The following is an 18779-nucleotide window of genomic DNA, read 5'->3' as shown; positions in this document are numbered from 1 at the left end:
TATATAGTAATACGCTGTGTGTTCCCAAGGCACCGGGGTTTGTAGCCAAGTAAAGAAAGCCACACCTCAAGTGTTGAGTGCCACAGAGCACATGGTACAAGACCATGTCTGCGTTCGTCAAAGGCTGTCTTTTTGCAGCTGAGATGACGACTGTAGCTCAGTACGTCAGGGGCTGGAGCCTTAACTCCCTCTAAAGACCTGAAGGGAGAGAAAACAAGACTCTGTTGCCAGTGCTCAGGCTTCACACACAGACAGTGGCTGTGGAGAACCCACTTCTGTCTCACTTCCCGCTAACCCTGAACTGGCTGCCCCCCTCCTCAAGAAGGGGGTCTGGTATATAGGCCTTTAAAGAAGCAATAGTGATTTTAATAATCTACTGGTCACCAATGTGGCTGTCTTTTAATTAAATATAACTGCTTTCTATACGCTTACTTGGGAGTAATGGTTTTTATCACAATGGGGTGCAATGTAATTGTGTGCGTGCTCACAAGTGCATGGCACCATGGAAGTCACTGACAGAGCGGTGCGTGGGACGAAACACATAAATACCGCAGGCTGCACTCACAAAGCTGCCACGGGAGCCTTTGTGTTCCCATTAAAGTGTCTCACCATGTCCCAGCCAAGGCATCAGGAAAGAGCAGTGGTCCCCAGGAGAAGATTTACCATCTACCCTACCCTTTATTTCAGAAGCAGCAAGTTCAGCTGTTGAGGGGAGGAAGCCTTCCCGGCAATAAACACAAAGGGTCTGGATCACAGCCTCTTTCTAAATAACACAAATAAGGAATTAGGTGATTAGAGTATCCTGCCAGGGGGGCTAAATATCAGCCCCTTTGGGAACATGTGTCCGTGGTAAGACTATCTTATACCGCACTGTGGCACAACACTTCCAAGAGCTACTTCAGACCATAACAGAATTTGAGACACTCTACTTCAGGGCAAATCTTCTCATTGATGAATGAAGGTGTAACAACTGTAAAAACTGGAAATCATGTAGATATCCAAAAATTGCTAACAACTAGTTATATAAATTATGGTATGTCCACATTCCTGGCCATTGAAAGTCATGTTTAGAAAATTACTTAAAGGCCAAGAGAAACACTCAGTTATAAAACATGAACACAGAAATTGGTGAAGGCCATGAGATTTTAAAGTGGTGCTATTGGCCCTGAATGGTGTGAGATGTGAGAACTTATAGCTTATTCTTTCAATTTTTCCAAAATTCATAAAATGTATGTTTCATTTTAAATCAGGAAAAAATGTCTAGGGTAGAAAATATATGTAAAGAAGAAATCATATGTGTAACCCATGTATCTAATGGGGTTAAGGTATGAAAATTAAACTGATAATGGAGCAGATGCTCACAGGGCTCAGAAGCCTATACCAAAATGATTAGTAATGAGACTGTTAAAAAGGAAAATCCAATCTCTTCATAGGGTTGGCCTGACTATTCTAAACAGTGAGGTTATTGGCAGGAAGACTTCATAAAGGAGTTAAGACTATTAAAGAGATAAGGATCACCCACTTTTCTGAAGTTAAAAGTTACACCCATTAGAAATGTAAATTAGAATTTCTCTTCATATAAATTATGATGACTCTAAAATGGTTGCATGAAGTAATTTGTAAAAGTACATTAAATGAGAAAGTCTGTGTGACAACCAACTGCAGCTTCTAGTGGATGGCAGAACCTCTGAAAGAGTTGCTGGAAGAGAAGTCCACCCAACAGCGCCTGAGGGAGGGGCCACCAAGCTCCCCAGCCACCATGACAGGCCATGTGGCACATTTAAAGGCAAGCAGAACAGACCTCAGTTAGAATCCTCGCTCTTCCACTTGCAGAAAAGGCGTCTTGAGCAAGTTGTGAAATTTTCCAAGTCTGTTTCCTCATGTGAGAGGAGTGAGAGAGCGCGTGCTCTGCTTGGGTGACACGCGCGTGCTGGGCCACCCAGCCTCCTCATACCCAGCAACCTTCTTTACTCCGATTTTGTAAATAATCAACTATCTTCCTCCACGAGAAGGAATGTTTTGCCCCTCAGAACATTCTGGTCTGTTTGGCAGTTGGACTTGGCATCTTAAATTAATATATCCACAAGATGACTTTTAAATCACATCTTCCTAAGCGTATTTGTATAAATGATGTGAACAGATAGCATTTCTTAGCCCGTGGAGCTCAGAGCTGAGCCCTAAAAAGCAGAACGGAGCAGAAGACTATGTCCTTAAAAAAGGACAAGCTTCTGTCCTCCTCATTCTGAACACAGTCATCCCCCACCACAAAACCCACACAATGTACTATTTTATTCTTTAAATTTTCCAAAATTTATAAAATGAATGTTTACTTTAAATTGGGAAGAAATGGCATGATTCAGGAGGTGCTTCAGGATTTTGTGGTGCTATGTCCCAAGCCGCTGTCAGCTCCCAGGCCCTCTGCATGAGCCATAAAGCATCTGTATTTTCTTGCATCCACTGGAGGCTGCTCGCACAGCCCAGGGCAGTGCATTCTTTAGACTGCACCCTTTTCTCCACATTGCCAAGTTCAGTTAATATGACGGCACTTGAGGTGTGAACCCACATCTAACAAAGCACCACTTCATAAACCTTTTCACTTTTTATCATGAAATGAAATTCACCCTGAAACCATTAACAGGCCCACGTACAAGAAACATCAGCTCAAAGAGTATGTTATGAACCCAAAGAAACTCCACAGCTCCCTAGAGAACCCTGTTCTCTGAAGCAGATAAATGTCTTCAGGCAGAACTCTCCTATCTCCTTCACTGGAATTCTCCTGAGATGTTCCACGCTAGGAAGAGAGCTGTCTGGGTACCAGTTGTCTCTGAGACCTGAGGGGAGAAAACCTCAGATAGGAACAGCAGAGATATTACTGTGGCTAAGTCTGGCCCAAGAAAGAAAAACGGTCTGGTCAGAGACTGACATGCTGGACAGCCAGCCTGGTACCGCCCCACTTCCCCACTGCAGAGCCAGCATCTAGAACAGTGCTTCTCAAGCTGATGTGCCTTAGGAACACCTGGCAATTATGTAAAACGCACAGTGCAGGTTCTATGACAGAGTCTAACATAAGGAGCTTATGAATGGCACCTGAAGAGAAAACTGATCTAAGGCCCTGCACGAAGGGGAAAGTTCTCACCTGTGAGAGCCAACAGGGCACACAGATTTGCACATGCGTTGGTGTCAAGAAGGGGGAGAGGAAACCACAAAGAGAAGGGCAGTGGCAGACCCCTACACCCCTAGCAAGTCAGCTTTTCAATCAAAAGACACGGTATCAACAGAGCCCCACTTAATCTCTGTCCTCAGAGCAGTCCTGTGCAAACTCAGAGGACCAGAGCTCATTTGCAGCAAATGAAAAGCAATAATGTTGGCAGCCATATTTGCAGTGAATCTAACAGTTAACCATCAAATGATTTGACCTTGTAGAACTTTCCATCAGGGGATGCCTTTGAACCACACATATGAGCATCATTTTCCTAGCAGAGAAGGGGATAGGGAGGTAGAAGAGAGATGTACCAAGGTCAAATAGCAGCCAGAAATAGCAATGAGTCCCTACTCCCCAGCTTCTGAACTCCAAATCACGTCAGCATCACCAGAAGGCTATAAGACATACAAGCTGAAAGATGGGAGACTCAAAAACTGCTTCCTAGATTTAATGGGCTTGAAGTCTCCTGCTGCATTTTAGTTCACTATCACTAGGAGGGGCTCGACATTCCTGAACGCTGTGGCACTAGGTTACAACTGGGCAGAGAAGACACAATCAGAGCAATGTGGAACTAAGGAGGTGAACGGGAGAGGAGAAGGGCAATAAAACTCTCTTCTTAGTTGTCCACTCCCTCTTACATAATCTGACCATCACCGAAGCTGGTAATCATGAGAACCAGGCCAGGAAGCGGGAGATGGGGGAAGGTGTAAACATGCAATGAAAGCAGAGCAAGAAGCAAGCTGGGAAGAGGATCTGTAGCAGCAATAGTCAAGGCCTGCTTTCCCCCACAGGCCCACAGGGAAGTCAGGCTGCCAGGCTCTGCAGAATGAGAGTCGCGAAGCCTTGTAGCACTAGTTACAAACACCAAGGTTGAAATCTAACATCACAAAGAACATTGAGTCTCTTCTTGACCAAACTCTATTCAGGCTCCTTCTCTTCTCAAGCAGGCCCTGACGTTTCCACGTTTATCCCACCTTTTCCCACCAATAACAAGAATCCTGCTTAGTTCAGTCAGAATCCCCCACCCTCAATATCTCATCACGTTGGCTGTCTGTTTGGGCTCCTCACCCTCTACCTTGCTCCTGGACTCTTAAATCACATGACACCTCTCCTTGTTAATTTGATCTCTCCCCAGGCAACGTCCCCTGCAGTGGTCCCTACACTATCATGTGCTCCTTACTCTTCTTTCACAGGCATAATGTACAACTTTTTCTTTAACACAAACAAGTCAGGAAGAGGAAAGTTCAGCCCCTCTGAAAGGCTCAAGCCCCCTTTCAAAGGCAAAGACTACTGCAAACAGCGAGGCCCTTCCTCAAATTAGTATCTACCAGCCACAGATTTCGAGATTTAACCAATTCAGCTATCAGTCTACGAAAATTCTGGGAGCAGAAGGATATTGGCGGAGATTAAATTGTGCAAATGTAGTTTTCCAGCACATAAAATCACATTTAATAAGCAGCTTAAATGTGGTTATCCAAGAGAACTAGAGCAATTCAGTTAGGCTGTGTTGAGGTCTGAAGTAGTGAATTAAGATTAAAGAAGGCACTGCTGTTGGCTGAACCCATACTGTAGGGTAAAGAAAATATCAGGCTTTTCTGCCCTTCCGCCATCAGGATAGATGATGGATCCTTGTCCTGAATGCATGCCTGATGGTGGGCATCTGGAATAGGGTGTGGGCATAGGTAGATGGGATTCAGCTGAGCTAAGACTGTGCTTTTAAGGGCGGCGTCACGGGGGGACGCTAGCAGCCCCAGCCAGCAGCAGCAGAACCTGAAGGAGAAGCCGAAGCAGAAGCAGAGAACGCCAGAGAGCCCAAATAGAGTGAAGACTTGCTGGGGGCTGGGAGGCCTGCCAGCCTCCCAGCCCCCCAGCCAGCACCCCTGCCTGCCATATGCCTGGTGAACCCCAAATAAAAAACCTGCAAAACTACTGAGGACTCTGACTCCTCCTTTACCCGGTCTGCATGGGATCAGAAAACCTGCACTGTATCCAGTCCTGCCCCTTACACATACCAAGGCAGCTAAAGGGCAAGAGTGAAATACAATGAAGCTAAATATGCACTTACAGGCTCATGCGGCAACCAAATGAAATGGTTTTGAGGTAACATTCAAGATGTGGGGGACACAGGACAGTTACAAGCTCTTTTGCGAGGCCTACGGTAACAAGCAATAGAAGGACCAAATTTCACGGGCCATGAGTGAGCTTTTCTTTCAAATCAAAGTTTATAAACCCCCTTTCTGCATCCCAGGAGGGAGGGTGGAGAGAGGAATCAGAGGAACCACAGTGGGTGTGGGGAGGTAAGTGAAGGAAACGCAAACTAAAACTAAAGTAGTAGCAACAGAAATCTACAATTTTACCATTCTAATACTTCCAGAAATACTTCCAAGTCAAAACACAGAAGCAAAATAGCCACCCGCTTATATTAAAACTTTGGAGAACCCCAAGGCAGAAAAGATAGTATACTTGGGGGGAAAGGGCAGAATCTGCCCCAAGTCTCCAAAACCTGAGCTTCTGGGTGGGCACGGAAGCAAGAAGGGAGGTGTCTCTGCCGGAGCACATCTGACCCTGTCCTAGACAGGGAGTCCAGCTACAGACGTTAAACACTGGCAACTCTGGGAGTTCATTTCTTATTGGGTGATGGGGGTGAGAGATGTAAGAACGTAGGATTTTATTACACTGAATTCTCAGTTTGTCAGGTTCTATCTGCTACCTCAGGGATCCTGGGACTAATCTGCATCACTTAGCACAGAAGCATCACTCTCTGACAGAGCCCTGATGACGATTCGCTACCTGCTATATTTTATGGATTTCTAACGATAACAACGGGCCCAAGTGCTGTTACAAACTGAAGCAGCTGTGGCTTCTCAATTGAGACGCTTACACCTTCCTGAACGCTGATATTACGGACTCCGAGCACCTCCAGAATCACTGTAACTTGGTATGCAAACAGGAGTGTCTAGACTGAAAGAACCATTTACTCCTCTAAGAGAAGAGGATTGGGCGGGTGTGGGAGGGAGGGGGAACCAAAAAGCTTTAAGAGCGAGGAGGCGGGCACCACAGAGCACTCTGCAAAGGCAAAAGCTTGGCTCAAATGGCAGGGAGGAACCCTGGATGTTTTCTGATGAAAATGCTGAACTATTAGTTTAATACACACTGAAAGGAATAGCAAAGGGCTGGGATAAGTTCCTTCCCCTATACAAGAAGGAAGAAATAAGTTGCTCGGAGTGATGTCAAGTCTCCCTCCTCTTAAAGTACAAACTGGTCGAATAATCCCGGCTCTCCCAATGGCCAAAACCGGCAAATGGAGCTGCCTGCCAATTCTCCCAGGCAGCTGCACTGTGAGGTAAAGAAGACGAGGGTCTGCTAAGAATGGGGTGGGCAGTAGAGTCTGCACCCCCAGCCATCGCGACCAGGCCACCAGCCAGAGGCGAAGGGAGCAGGCCGACTGGAGAGGAAGCCCTAAGGCAGGCTGGAGAGGCAGCACATCAGCAGCCCCTCCGCAGAGATCCACCTCCAGCTTCTGCATGGCTGGGTTTCTAAAACAAGCCCCTCCAGCTGGATAAGCAGATGCCAAAGGCAGCTCCATATGAATAAGAATATGGCTTTCTCCTCATTCCAGACCACCTCACAAAAGACAACAGCACAGAAGAAAAAGTTGAGCTTCATTCCCAGGCTCCCTAGTCCTGAAAAGAGGCCCAAGAAATGGTAGAGATAGAATCAAAATGTCAGCGCAGGGCCTCCCTGGTGGCGCAAGGGGTTAAGCGTAAGCACTATGAAACAATCCGCAGCCACTGCAGCATAAGTTCGATTCCCAGCCAGGGAGGTGACCCTCATGGTGCAGCAGACCTCTCCTGACTCGCCCACTGCTCCCCCTCAGTAGTGTATTTCTACTGCCTGTTCTGCTCTCCATTCTGTCTCTGGTGAATCCCCTCACTGCCGCCCCCCACCCCCAACCTCTGGCCTACACCCCAGTTCTTGTATGCATAAATAAATCTTTAAAAAAAAAAAAGTCAGCATAGTCTGCCCACTTGTCGTTATGAATGACAAAGAGTCAGTGAAGATGAAATCAAAATTATACAACAAACATACGAGTTTCAACTATGTGCTAGGGATTAAGCTATCAATACATTTGAAGACATGAGAAACCTGCTTGACCCAGAAAAATCAAAGTGATTGGGGAAGAGAAAAAATAAAAGGCATTTTAAAACAGAAACTAGAAACTACAGGCATTCATTATGTGGGTTATAAAGAATCAGCAGGACAGCAGAAGCAACCAAATTCTGAGGATGAGCATCTAAACACAAAGATGCAACATAAGCCAACAGAGAGGGGATTTCTGCTTAGCCTCATGAAGGGCCCAATATAGTAAAACAAGGATGGAGGAGATTACATCAACTGGCTTCTACCACACAGAGGAAAAGGTAAGAAACCCCAAGTCTCTGGATGTCTTCACAGTTGAACTGAACAGAGATCCTACCACGAAGCAGCAATAAGCTAAGGTGGGCACCAACACCACACAGACCCAAGCAAAGGCAGGTGCAGCTGAACTAAGACAGACATCATACTGGAGGGGGAGATTAAGTCCGATGAAATGCAACCAACCCATAAACTAGCCATAGATCTTCAAAGGATGGCTAAAATGAAAAGTGACATCAAAAATATGCCTAAGCAGTAGGCCTGTCATTTGCTGGGGAGGGAGGGGGGGAGAGCAAGCATCTGTGTCCTTCAGCTTCTCCTTCTCGTCTCAGCTGTGAAAAGCCTCTTCTAAAGCAGTGACATGAACTAACGTTGCTCCAAACATAACCTATCGCCCAGTCTAAAGTCCATCCATGACCACCAATACACAAACTGGTCAGGATTGGAGGTTTAGTTTCAAAAATTAAAAACACTTGACTAATAAAAATAATTTCCCAGCTCCATCGTTCCCAAAATATAAGAGGAACTGAAATGTTTGGTTTGGGAACTCAACAAAATTTTCCCAATACAAAGCTAATTAGCCCACTAAGGAATGAAACCTACAGCCCTGGCCTGCAAAAGTGCAAGGCACTGGATGACTGCACTCAACTTGCCTTGAATATAAATGCTATGCAAAAAAAAGGTAATTTATCTAAACACAGTGTAGGTAGTTCTGCAATCAGTAGCTCATAAATAAAGAGAGAAAGATGAAGGGAAAGCTCCCTAATTGATTTTAAAATTAGTTCCAAGTAAAGAAATAATCTGACAACCAACAAGGTCGACAACAGTAAAAAAAAATATATATATATACACCCCTTGGGAGTGGGGGAGTGCACCTAAAAACATCAATGGATCCAGACATGGAACTACAATGGAGGAAGGGCATTTGGGAAAGCCTAAAGAAGAGGTGAGAGGCTAAGAGAATCAAATGGGGACCAATCTGCAAAAGCACTTAAAATCCAGAAATGAGCAAATTCTAGCAGACTGCGTCCTATCTGCACAGAGTGGACAGAATACCACCATGAGGGCCTCCCTGGTGGCACAGCGGGTTGAGCGCAGCACTGTGAGGCTGTCCGCAGCCTCTGCAGGATGGGTTCAATTCCCAGCCAGCCAGGGAGAAGCCCACATGGCCGGGCAGACCTCTCCTGTCTCGCCCGCTGCTCCCCTCGGCAGTGTCTTTGGTCCGTCTGCCTGTTCCTGCTCCCCGCTCTGACTCTGGTGAATCCTCTCAACCTCCCGTGCCTCTGACCTGTACGCCAGCTCTTGTATAAATAAATAAATCTTAAAAAAATAAAGGAAGAATACCACCGTGAAGAGAAAACCAGGCTCAGAGACAGGGCTCCTCAATCCAAATGGCAGCCCCTAGATTGAAATCGGGGTGAGAAAGTGGAGAGACCTACCACCCTTTAAAGCAATCCCATTAGGAAGTGGGAAATAACAGGAGAGCAAAAACTCCCTTCTGGGTTCCTTTCAACACCAGTGCACTGCTCAAGCTGGAATGGCTGCCAGGAGCAATCTCAGAGATTAGCAATGGTTTAGGAGGTGGTAAAAATATGCCAGGGATTATGTGGATTGGGTCTTAAATATCAGCAGATGTGACTTAAACGCCTAGTGTAGTCACAGGATTCTACAAGAGTCTAGAAGAGAGGAAATATGAAGCCGGGAACACCAGGCCACTCCTGCCCTCAGTGGAGTTAAAGCTTCACAGTGGAAAGCAGGTCAGGACATAAATAAACAACAGAGGGTGAGATTGAGAAGGAAAGATTGTGGGCACGGAGACCTCTGTCCTGAAGGGGTCGTCAAGAACCAGGCACGAGGGCCTCCCCGGTGGCGCAGCAGTTGAGCGCTGGGTTGCAAAGCTGCCCGCAGCCTCTGCAGCACCGGTTCGATCCCCAGCTGCTCCCCGGCCACTGGAGGAGGATCCCACATGGCGCGCAGACCTCTCCTGCCGCCCGCTGCTCCCCTCAGCAGTGGACTTCGGTCCTTCTGCCTGCTCTGCTCCCTGCTCTGGCTCTGGTGAATTCTCTCACCCTCCCGCACTTCTGACTGTACCCAGTGCTTGTATAAACAAAATGAACAAACAAATAAATAAAATAAAATAAAATAAATGCCTCTATAAAAAAGAACCAGGCACAAAAGAGGGCTGCCTCAGTCCTGCAGTTTATTACATGGAAACCAGACAGCAGTTCCAAAAACAACAGAATTCCAGCAGCTCACAGGACAGAAAAGCAGCAAGAAATATGAACAAGAAGATGTAGATACATTGAAAATATAAACCTGTGTGATCGTGATGATTAAAGAGAGAAGCGTAGACAGGACGGGCTGAAAGAGATAAATGCACACGGTGGGAAAGAACTAACCAAAGCCCACTAGGAGATTGTTAAAATCCCACAGAAATCATTTGAATTGGGGGGAAGGGGATGTTTTAACTAAAGGAAACAAGAGAAATGTAATTTGTAATAGAGAGAAGAAAATAAATCAAAGGGGAGTAAGAGGCACTTGCTGGCATCTCCAGGTGATGATTTGCTTATAAAGATCAGTGACACATACATTTTAGGAAACTCAGCAGATACCACATCTTGACCTCCCCATGAGGAGCCAGGCCTGCCCCCAATGACCTCTCTAGTGGAGAAACAGACGGTACCTAGATATTAAGCTTTAAAAATTGACAGGCTATATGCATCCTGAAATCTTAAATAGATGAGCTAAGACCCACCCAGTCTTCTAACAAAGACAGTTTCAAGCGTTCTTCTCAAAAATGCTCGTATCAAACAAACTGAAACTGGTACAGAATGCCTCTGCCAGCACGCTGACACATTCTATGTCTTTTGATCACGTTGCTGCAGTCCCCAAATCTCTCTATTGGAAACCGGTGAAATGCTATATCCATTTCAAAGAGCTTTTGCTTTTCTCCAAGGTCCTTAATGCCAAGCTGGAGTCCCCATCTAATTTGCTGTTTGCCTTATGCTCCCAGTGACAGGTGAGGGATCACAGTCCGTGGGTTTATCGGTTTGCCCCTACTTCACTTGAGACCGCAGCCCCACAGCTTTCTGTGGGCCTGCATCTCAGTAGCAGCATCGTCTGCTTTCGGGTCCAGCGGGACCAGTCATCTCGCTTTCAGAAATCTACACTGAAGGGAACAGGTTGAGAACCACTTTTAATCGTGTCTAAATGGCAAAGCACTCTGGGGCCCTGTACAACGAATGGAGTTATTAGCACCCGAAAGTGCCCTGCCTGTGACAAAAGGTCCTAAAGAATGCCAGGGCATTGCTAATAATGATCCTACCTGCAGCTCCGTCTACCCTCGACTGCCTACACAGGAGACCCAGTGGGGTCAAGTCTGGGAAACAACACTTCCGCCAAAAGGCAACAGGGGAGCTTAGGCAGAGCACAGTTTTAACGAAACTGATCCTTTAGTGCCCAGGTCTGAATATTTAAAAGCCCTGCTATTAAAGAACATTTACATGGGAAATAAATTCCAGGATGATGGCTAAAATAGAGTGATAGAAATGAATCCAAGTTGATGGCAGGGGACTGTGAGATGAGGCAAAAGGCCCCACATGCAAATTTGTACACTTCCCAGAGGTCCAAGTTGAAGGGCTGTGTGTGTGACAGACAGACAGAGACAGACACAGACGAAGGAAAGGGAAAAGGTCCACTGCTGAAAGTGAGCCTTCTAGCCTTATCACCTGGGGGTGGGTAAATTATATACTTGTTTTCAAGGTAAATTTCAACTCAGTTTCTCTTTGCCCACTAAATAAGCTCTGCAGGAGCTGACTTCCTGGGGGAAAAAGTCAGCCCCTTCCCTGGATGCCCCGGGGCTATATTTCTTTGTCATTAACACTCTGAGTGTAACACAAAGCCCATAGCAGCACCGGGCAATAGAGCACGAGGTTTTCCAGTTGCAGATCAAAGCCTTCTGCTCTCCAGGAAGTCTGAGATGACACAATGTGTTATCGCCTTTAAGGCAGAAGCTCAGAAAACTCATAGCCTTTCTCCAAGACTCAGCACCTGCTTCTATGCACAAAATAACTGAATAAAACAAAAAAACAGTGCCTATGAGAAATGCTGACACACCCTTAGGTGCACGGGAGTGCCACGCATCAGTATCCAATATGGCTCTCAGCAGGAAGGAATTAACATCTCCAGACTGACACTGGAGTTGACTTATTCAGATTCACTGAATAATCCAGAAGTACGGTCCCACATAAAGTGTGACAACAGCATCAGACATCCAATTGCAATTTTTCTGAGGAAAACATTCCTCACCCTTGCTTTGAACTCTCCCATCACACTTTCTAGTAAGTTCTAGTCCAAATCTGGGAGCAGCGGTTCCCCATGAACTCCTGGGTACTGTTGGGAAGCAGCTGCCTAGAGTGAAAACAGTTCCTTTGATCATGCCGTTTTGTCCAGAGCCCTTCCTCTGGCTGCAATTAGGAAGCACCCACAAAGGGGAGTGGAAGCATACAGTAGCCTTGAGCAATACTCCCTGCCTTCATGTATAATTTAAAGAAATGAACTTGTCCTGTGTACAGAAAAGGAAAACCCATCTTGCCATCCTAGTCACACAAGATATAGAGATCTCAGAAGATGTGTATTAGTTGCTGACAGGTTATTACAGTTTTTAGGGTTTGAAAAAGATAAACATTAAAAGAATCTCCCCTTCCTTACTTGAAGGGCAAGCCCCATTGAGTCGTCATCTGGGAACCTGTGAGGAGGCCTTGCCCTCAGCAGGAGTCTCTGCACGCCATCTGCCTGTCCTTGAGGAAGTGCATGCCAAGACTTTCCCTCTTCACCTCGTCCTAATTTGCGCCCTCTCACACTCTGTTCTTTTGTTCAGAGTGAGCTCCAGAACCACAAGCTGTCAGGTTATCTTTTTCTCCATTTCAAAGCCACTGAGCAGAGAAAGTGTCCCAACTTAAACTGAAGCAATCTCCTTGAGTGTTTCATTCAGGGACCCTCCAGAGTCCATCACCAAACAACCCTCAAGTGCAACATGTTTCTGCAACTACAAGACCAGTCCCCAGAGCACACCTTTGACATTTTCGTTGACAATGAACTAGTCAGAAACTGTCTTCTCCACTTTTTACCTAGCTAACTCCGAATCACCCTCCAGATCTTAAATGTCACTTCCTCAAAGAAGCCTTCCCAGATTATACATTCTCATGAATTCTAGACTTTTATAGCATTTCACATAAATGAAATTACTTGTGTAACTCCCCTACTAGACTTCAAAGTTTCACAAGAGTTTATTCACTGCTGAATTCCCAGCAAAGTATCTGGTGCAAAGTGGGCACAATGGTACAAACTCATTCAATTGAATTTCTAAAGCTGTGTTGTCCACTACAATAGCCACTGCACCCATGTGGCTACTGAGCCCCAGAAACAGGCTAGAACAAATGTATGAGATATGCCTGATTTCAAAGACTTAATAATAAAAAAATTTTAATGCACTCTTTTTTTTAATATTCATTAAATATTGAAATGATAGTTTTGGATACGGTACATCGAATAAAATGCATTTAAAGTAGTGTTGGTTTTTAATAAAGCTACTAGAGAATTTAAGATAAACGAAGCTTGCATTTGTGGCTGGTATTATCTACCTACTAGACAGTGTTTGTCTAGGGTGCCCTTTCTCCCATCTGCTAACTTCTCCTCATCCATGAACACTCAAGATGTACACCAGCAGCTCCTGGGAAGATTTCCCTGGTACCCACTACAATTGGCCTCTTCACAGTGCCCTCTACCAGGGAGTAGTACATGTATTTCCTATGTGGCCCCTCACTAAAACCACCCAAAGGAATTTAACAAATAAGCGAAGTCATTCCTCACTTTGCTCAAAAGCCATATGGTACAGACTCAGAGAGCTAAGCCCTACTTAGAACTTTCTTAAAATGGAGTGATATCTCAGGGTGAACAGAAGTTTAAAAAAAAAAAAAGTGAGAGAAAGCAGTAACCTACCTTGGTAAAGAACAAGAAATCTATAAACAGAATCTTGCCTAAACTAGAAAATATATTCCAACAACTTCCCACCATCTACTAGGTTAAAGGAAATCTATGCAAAGGATAATTCAAAGGATACCGAAAAAATTAAAAATTCTTAGTAGTTTAATTCTTACTCTAGAAAGCCTATCATCCTACCTAAGCTCTAACACCCCACCCCCCGAAAAACTGTTTAAAATTCAGCAACAGAGTCTACATTAACATAATACTTTGCCTGATGATGCAGGCACAAAAATTAACGTTCAAGAATTTCAAAGTTGTGGTTGCTGTGGGAACCTTAATTCTAACAGCATGGCACAGATGCAGAATTGTGGACTATTCCCAATACTGATAAAATTGGAGATGTATATTTACTCTGTGCAATGAGGCAGAGCTACAGATACTGAGAGAACCTTATTCTGGCATTTCTAGGCTTTCGTGCATTTAAATTCTCAGCCTTACCACAATACTGTTTGCTGCATTAAATTGCTTCCTCTATGGGGAAAAAAAAGGAAGAGAATGAATTGATTGGCCAGACATTCAAAGAACCCATCCTGTATGTGTTTCTTATGCATGATCTGATTCAAAAGACAATCATGATATTTTTATTTTACTCTTAGGGGATGTCTCTAATCTCCCACACAAATGAGAGCAGGGCATGAATCTCAACTCGCAAATGCACCAAGACATGTATTATGTGCAAAAACATCCGAAAAGCAAATCTCACATCTTTCGAACTACAAAAGGGATAAATTAAAAAGGTAGAGCACTAATGTTAACCATGCTGTTCATTTTGGAAAACTGTCCAAATACTCACCAATAGCACTGGCTTTCCCGGAGGACCCAGTTCTATAGCCAGTCTACAGTTACACACTTTAGATATGAGAGGGCAAAAACAGGAGTTGGAAAGATGTCTGTAAAAACAAGACACAACCAAACACACACAAAAAATTCAACCTCAATCCCTGTCCCCAACCTCGCATAATTCAAAGATAGAAAGAAAATGGCCACAAAATTTTTTCAAAAAGCTGCCTTATGTAGGCATGCAGACTACCAACTCTTGTAGTTTTCATTCAAAGCATTAATTTCTCAAAATTGGTACCTAAATCATAACATATTGTTTGAACAAGCCCCTATGCTGCCAGGAACAATAAATAGCAAAAACAGTGTAACTAATAATCACTGTTATCACAAAAGATGAGGTGACCCCAGAGTATATAGAATAAAGATTCATTTCTTCCCTACAGCAAAAACCATATGAACTGCCCAATCAAAATGATCAGTAGAAGGTCAGACAGAGACAAACTATAAAACCAATCTTTGAAAACTGACCACAGATCTGAAGCATCCAGGAGAGGGTGGGGGGAGCGGGACAAGAAGGGCTGGTGGAGGGAAGAGATTGGTGGACTATGGTGGGAGCTGATGACCACACCTAAGGGGACAAATCCTATGTTGTCAAAATATTAACAAAGATGGAAGTCAAAGGTTTACATTCACTAATAAATAAATAAATAAATAAATAAATAAATAAATAAATAGAACAGACCCAACTACTTGCATGTGAGATACAGACTTTTTCCTCTTCTTATTTTCAAAGAAATATGACCTTGTTAACAAATAAAAATTCATCCGCCATCTCAATTAAGCCAACCCTCACTTCTCGCAGGTCCCCTATGAGGGAATGCCCACTCAAAATAAAGTATAGCAGCAGAGTGTGTGACACAGGAGAAATTAAAGCCTGCCCAGTGACAGCTAGGCCACAAATATTTGTATATAATAGTTCTGAGATTTAAAATGAGTGTCCTTTTACATTTTCATGTATATGTCATACAGAACTAGTTCTCCAGCTTCTTCCTTTTGGTTTTTGAAAAGAGGTTCCACTGCTTCCCCATGCTCACCTGTGTGTTCTCCCCCTCCAGCCTTGGTGGCCGGATGCTGGACAGATGGATGGTCTTGTAGTCACCAGAGTTTAGTTTCACAACAATGGCATCCGCATTCAACACCTGCATCACCTGTGGACAAGAAAACAATGCTTAACCCTGTTTCAATCCCCCCCCCAAAAAAAAACAGTAATAGGGAGAAGTCGATGCCACTTGAGTAGACCCAGTATCATCCTTGATGGTACAACCATGTTAGAGAAAACTATGCTATAATTATCAGTCCCCAAAGACCTTATTGTGATTTCTCAACAAGGTGGAATCTTTACCATTCATAAAGATAGTCAATCTTGTTTATATTTTGTCCTGACCAACATGTGTGTAAATATTGTAAATACAGAAATTTAGTCACTACACATTACTAAAGATTTTACTGGAAACAGTTCTAATCTAAAATCATGATCCCTAACTCAATGTCTAGGAAGAGAGACAAGGGCTAGATTAAAAGAAGGTACCAGCACTAGATGAGAAAGAACCAAAATAGAATGGCCCAGTAGAGAAAAAAAATCAAAGGCAATGAAGGACAAAAGAATTGTCATCGTAACAGAGGAAAGGAGATGTTCAGCTGTTAATATCATGGGCAGAAACATTAAATTGCTAAGATATTGCTTCAGCTACACAGAAAGAAAGACACTTTTTCAGAGCACTACTAAAGTTTTCTTTGTTTTGACAAATCCCAGGATCCCCCAAGGGAAGTGGCGAGGACCTAAGGGTAGAGTTAAGCAGCCATTTTCTCTGTTTGTAAATAAAAACCAGCCATGTTAGTGGGGTCGGGCACACTTGGCTTGTGCTCCTGGCCAGGCAGGTTTGGTCTCAGCGGGTCATTTGGGATTCCAGGTCAGCGGAATGGGTAGGACACATTTAAGAATTTATTTCCCTCTTCTCTCCCTGAATTGTACATTTCCTCATTCCCCTTCCCTTGTAATAAATCTGTTGTTAACCTTTAAAAAACAAAAAAATAAATAAATAAATAAATAAATAAATAAATATAAAGATTTGTTTTGGAGCCCAGAATCACTTTGGATCCCACTCTCGGATGAAAAAGATCAACTTCCAGGCTGGAGTAATTTACAAGCACAGATACACCAATGTCCCTTCATCCGTGGAGGTTTAGTAAGAGCACTCCATCAATGCTATACAGGATCAAATTCCACTGAAACCAGGCAAGGAGCACATCAGAGTTTAACTAGTTATAACCACAACCCATAATTCGGCCAGCATCTACAATTCACCCAATTATATTCACAGCCTGATGTTACAAGGTTATCTGGTATTTTCAAACAACACAGTAGCTACTGACTACAAAACACTGTCACCATCCACTTTATCTTCTAATCAAAACCAATTCTTCCAGGCTTCAATCGGGCCCCAAACAGGTAGCCTGATGAACGACGGGGTCAGCTGCCACAGTTAAGAGTACACCGGGGTGGGGGTGGAGGGCTCCCTGCTGGCACAAGTTAAGACGCAGCACTATGAAGCTATCTACAGCCTCTGCAGCAAGAGTTCAATCCCCGGCCCCAGGCAGGTGACCCACATGGCACAGCAGACCTCGCATGACTTGCCCGCTGCTCCCCTCAGCAGTGCATTTCAGTAGATCTCCCTGTTCTGCGCCCCACCCTGTCTCTGGTGAATCCTCGAGCCTCTGGCCTGTACCCCAGATCTTGTATAAAAATAAATAAATCTTAAAAAATAAAATTAAATTAAATAAATAAATAAGTAAGTAAGAATAGACTCAAAAAATTCCCTCCCTTTGATATATGAAACAAAGGCAGCCCTGCTTTTCTTTGCCATGGTGGGAATCACTGATATCTTAAAGGGTTCACAATATTTCCCAGGGGACCTCACATCTTTCAGCACAGAATACACCCATTTATTTGCAGACCTTTTCCAAAGAAGCAGTCAATCACACACCAGTAAAATAAGTAAAAAATATATTAAGGGACAATATAAGGAAAAAACAAAAACAACAGGCATGACAACAGGAGGAAAGAGCCGTCAAACAGAATGAATGGAAAAAGAAAGACAACCCTGGGAATCAAGCCTAAGTGCCGAAGGATGACTGTGGCTGGTGGGTGGAAGACATCCCTGGGTTTTTCCACCTCAAGTAATGGAGCAGTGTAGAAAAAAACGAGCCCTCAACCAGAAATACAATGAAGGTCTGAAAGAGAACTAAGTAGATTAAGAGAGGGAGAAATTAATTTTCATTTTCCACAATACATAAGATTAACTTGCAACCCTAAAAGCAGCAAAAAAAAGCCAGTCTTAATCAACACAGCCATTCTGCTATAACCTTTTGACAGATGTGCGAATCAAAAAGGCTCAGTATTAAAACCTAGCCAGCCAGAACCCAAAACTCACCTGACCGGAAAAACTTAATGAAGTTCAAGGGTAATCAAAAAGCATCATCTGTGGTGCCACAGGGGGCAAGAGAAGGTAAGGGCTGGTTACCTGCATCTGGGCAGTACCAACCAGATCCTCCAAACTGAAGAGCCCCACAGGCCAGCCCAATTACAGAAACATGTCTATGAAATGGAACTTAAAAACAGTCCAGAGGTACAACCAAAAATATAGATTCAGGAATGGAAAGAAAAAGAGTAGTAGGTCTTATTCCATTACCATCTGCACACAGTAACGCAAGTGAAAATGCCGGTGGTGCCTGCATCTGCCCCCTTAAGATACCACAATGGGGCCTCCCCTGGTGGCACAGGCGGTTGAGCACCGCACTGTGAAGCTGTCTGCAGCCTCTGCAGCGCAGTTTTGATCCCAGCCAGCTGGCGAGGGTCCCACATGGCGTGGCAGACCTCTCTTGTCTCACACGTTGCTCCCCTCAGCAGTGTACTTCGGTCAGTCTGCCTGTTCTATTCCCCACTCTGTGTCTGGTGAATCTTCTCAACCTCCCGCACCCCATTCTTAAATAAATAAATCAATCTTAAAAAAAAAAAAAGATACCACAATGGCTTGGACAAGTGAACAGAATAGAAAGATCGCAGGTAATGAGATCCCTTATCCTTAAAAATCCCACCTTTACGTGAGAGAACAGGTATTACAAAATGGATACCTACTATTCCGCCACCTCAGCTACAAATCAAAGAGAAGAAAAAATTGCACAAAGCCTTTACCAAGCACAACAGCTAGAAGAGCAAATCAATACTGTTCCTCCGTCAAAGTACAGACCACTGCCCAAAATACAGTACTGACAATCA

General features: G+C 44.2%; 1 protein-coding gene across 1 annotated transcript in view; it reads right to left on the bottom strand.

Moving 5' to 3' along the window:
• SND1 (staphylococcal nuclease and tudor domain containing 1) overlaps positions 1-18779 on the bottom strand; it is a 408553-nt gene that overhangs the window by 331182 nt on the left and 58592 nt on the right. Inside the window, exon 10 of the mRNA XM_037512772.2 lies at positions 15538-15651. Within this exon, the coding sequence (XP_037368669.2) occupies positions 15538-15651 (114 nt within the window). The remainder of the gene's footprint in view (positions 1-15537; positions 15652-18779) is intronic.

Source organism: Talpa occidentalis, unplaced genomic scaffold, assembly GCF_014898055.3.
Source record: "Talpa occidentalis isolate TD23 unplaced genomic scaffold, MPIMG_talOcc4v2.1, whole genome shotgun sequence".
Classification (NCBI taxonomy): Eukaryota; Metazoa; Chordata; class Mammalia; order Eulipotyphla; family Talpidae; genus Talpa; species Talpa occidentalis.
This window is presented reverse-complemented; position numbering and strand designations above follow the sequence as displayed.